The sequence below is a fragment of the Limulus polyphemus genome, unplaced genomic scaffold, assembly GCF_000517525.1.
Source record: "Limulus polyphemus unplaced genomic scaffold, Limulus_polyphemus-2.1.2 Scaffold186, whole genome shotgun sequence".
NCBI lineage: Eukaryota > Metazoa > Arthropoda > Merostomata > Xiphosura > Limulidae > Limulus > Limulus polyphemus.
This window is the reverse complement of record NW_013665796.1, coordinates 775,614-779,213: the sequence shown is the minus strand read 5'-3', so window position 1 is coordinate 779,213 and position 3,600 is coordinate 775,614. Positions and strand designations below refer to the sequence as shown.

Below are 3,600 nucleotides of genomic sequence, written 5' to 3'. Positions count from 1 at the left end.
AGTAGTATATATATATATATATATATATATATATGTAACCTAGCAACCTACAGCAATATAAAAATTTTTAATGCTACAAAAAGTATTGAAACAAGAAAGTCAAAAGTACAAAAAGTGAGTGAATTAAAATTGAACTAGCTTTTACCATGAATATATGAAAATTTATTATTGACCTGGTATTATAGATAATAACTTGATTTGTTAAAAACAAATGTAATACACTACTGCTAAGAGTTATTTCTAAACAGGACACAGTTTAAACTGTATAATTAAGGAATGTAACAGGACTCCCACCCCATGCACACATACACACACATTGTACAAATGACAAACAATAAAATATTTTAAAACCGCATGTAAGGAAAGTAATGTAAATAATGGAAAAGAGATACAAGTTTTAATATAACAGTATGAAACCAATACTAAATTATAATGCTGATGTTAAATTATTTTGTAGATAAATTTTGTAACCCTGTGCATGTTGAGCAAGGTCTTATTCTATTTAAGTTACTGTTTGATATATTTGTTTTATTATTTGTATCAGAAGATGGCCATATATGTGTGGTTATAACAATGTACTTGATTTTTACCATTAAACATTTGTACCCACTTTAAGCTGATTTATTTAATATTTTAATTTATTTTTATGATAGAACCCTTTCCAGTATTATAGTTTTAAATTTGTACTAAAGCAATATATAAATACAGAAATGCTAATCCCATTAATTCATTTAACAACACTGCATCAGAAAAATTTAGGTTTTTTGTTAAGTCTGATTCTGTTACTAGAAAATAGGTTTGAAGTAAATATTCTTGACTGAACTTGAAAGCAGTTCAGTATGTTGTTCAAGTTGATAAAATGTTTAGTGCATTTTTTTATTTATTGTCTAGTATAAGTTGTTTTACTGAATCAAGTTGAATTTTTTTGTAAATTATGTTATTATGGTTTCTCCTTTCAACTGAAACACTCAAGTCGTGGCTCAGATATCTCATTGCACTTGGTTCTAAATATAACATTGTAGAAACAAACAATTTTAATTATCTTGTGTATTAATATGACCAAAAATAAACTAAAAATGCTTTTATGTCATATTGTAACTCTTAAAATATTTGTAACAATTGCATGTTATAATTTTGATAAAGTGCCTAACACACATCATATTACTGAGTTTTTAGACTTAATGCTATTAATTACCATTATTATAGCCCCAGAACATACTGTTTGATATTGGGAATAACCATAAGGTTAAGATAGGAGACTTGGGATTATCTACAATGTCCTCTGCTACAATTGATACCGACTATCATGATGACATCTCCAGCCATACACCAAATGTAGGGACCTGTCTGTATTGTGCACCTGAACAAAAGAAAGGCTCATCTTATGATTTTAAGGTTAGTAACTATATGATAATCAATTTTTTTTTGTGACTTGTAAGTCAAAAAAAAAAATTCTTTAAAGAAAATATACAAAACTTGTACCCAACTAGGGTTTGGTGGCTACTTTGAGTTGTAGATGCACTACATCTTGGCTGCTCTGTACCACTATATCCCTGAGAAGTAGATGTCTTACACCATAGTTGGTTTACACCACTATCCCTGAGAAGTAGATGTCTTACACCATAGTTGTTTTACACCACTATCCCTGAGAAGTAGATGTCTTACACCATAGTTGTTTTACATCACTATCCCTGAGAAGTAGATGTTTTACATCGTTGTTGTTTTACACCACTATCCCTGAGAAGTAGATGTTTTACATCATTGTTGTTTTACACCACTATCCCTGAGAAGTAGATGTAGTACAATTTTATTTTATTTTATACTATTTATCCTTAAGTAGTGGATGTAGTACAAGGTAGCTGCTTTATACCATTGTATTCCTGATTAGTAAATATTGGATTTAGTACAATGTGGCTGCTTTATGCTTTTATTGGAATTGTGGCAAATGCACATTCTAAATAAAGTATTTAGTAATAAAATGTGTTCCTGATCTATTTATTTAGATGTATTATTAAAGGAATTTTTTTTGTTTATTCAAAATGAAATAATGATATTAAGGCTCAGCCTCAACTTTTCCTGTTAAACTCTTCATGTTTAGCTATATTTCCAACATTATTATTAGATATTAACTTAGATTAGTGAGAGTAGGAATTTATTGTTATTATTTTTAGTAAAGATTAGTTTACTTTATATAAAAACTTCAAGGATGATACATTTATAGTAAAGGATTAAAGTTAAGATGTATTTTTAAACTAAGTATGTATATTTCAGTGACAGTCAATATCATAGTACGAGTCTTTTCTGTGTAAGGTAATAAAATAAAAATTAAAAATGCAGCATATCTATTTAGAAAAAAGAGTATTACAAACTGTGTGTATCACGTGTGAATAAAATATAGACCTAATTATGGACTTTTAAGTTTGAAAATTTTATATGCTTTGTAAACAATACAATATTGCCAAAAGTTTTGCAGTAGCTAAACTGTAAACTTTTTATTAGATTCAATGCTTTTTGCTGTCGTTTTTTTTTCACAAGATAATGCTTTACTGTTGAGCTATCCAAGGATACATGTCATTCTATTTTCACCTGTAAGGCTTTATTATGAGTATTATTATGAACAGGCAGTTAGTGGAGTAACTTTACCACCACCCAACCAAATTGTACAAGTCTAACTAGACTTGCATATAATTTTTTACTAGTATAATTTTTGTTAGCCGAAGGTCCTGTGTTCAAGCTCCCATCCCAGAACCTCTTTCATATAATGGTTTTTTCACATACAAAAAAAAAAAAGAAGATAAGATGGTTTTGTGCATAATCAGGATTACAAATTCATATTTCCACATTTCTGACACTTCTCAGTAGGAATCTTTCACTACTGCAGTGATTAATGGAGGCATACTGGTGGTCAGTGATGTTACCTCCATTGTACACCTCATGGTTGGCTACAATCTGATCTCAGATTCAAGATTCCCAAACTTCTTCTGTTACTCCAGTTGAACCTGCCCCGTCTTTAACCCTTTCCAGACAGGTCACGTGTGAAAGGCCATGTCATCACGTTTGTTGACTTGCATTCAACATTTTATTGAACTACAATTTCATGAATTTATGTCAGTAAGTTTGGTATCAAACTGTAGATTATAATTCAAATTTTAGAACTATACATTACTCAATTTCTAAATATAAAAGTAAATATTAAAAGACAGATTTTTATGTGTCACGTGGTAGGTTGAATGCAACACTGGTTCAAATGAGATGTTTATGATGTGAAAATACAAAGTCTATAGTTTTGTACGAATTAGGAACTCAAATCACCAATATTGACAAGTTAGAATATAAAATAAGAGCCAAAAGTTTGGGAAATAAGTGCGTCCTATATGCCGTCAAATACGGTATATATATATATATATATAAATGTATAGTGCTATGAGATTTATGCTACTTAGTCTAAACATTTATGTTTTTGTGTTATAATTTGTAGTCATTCTAGAACAAAAAAGGCATAATTTATATTTATTTCCTATTTTTTTTAACGTGGTTACAAGATTGGTCAAATTGACCAAACCCGTTCAGAGATTCGTTACTGAAAATAACAAATAAAAT

General features: G+C 29.3%; 1 protein-coding gene across 6 annotated transcripts in view; it reads left to right on the top strand.

Annotated features, from left to right (window-relative positions):
- Positions 1-3,600, top strand: part of LOC106478168 (eukaryotic translation initiation factor 2-alpha kinase 1-like) — a 78,760-nt gene that overhangs the window by 67,566 nt on the left and 7,594 nt on the right. For all 6 annotated transcript variants that reach the window (XM_022381711.1, XM_022381710.1, XM_022381709.1 and 3 more), the window contains one exon: positions 1,207-1,395. In XM_022381711.1, the coding sequence (XP_022237419.1) occupies positions 1,207-1,395 (189 nt within the window). The remainder of the gene's footprint in view (positions 1-1,206; positions 1,396-3,600) is intronic.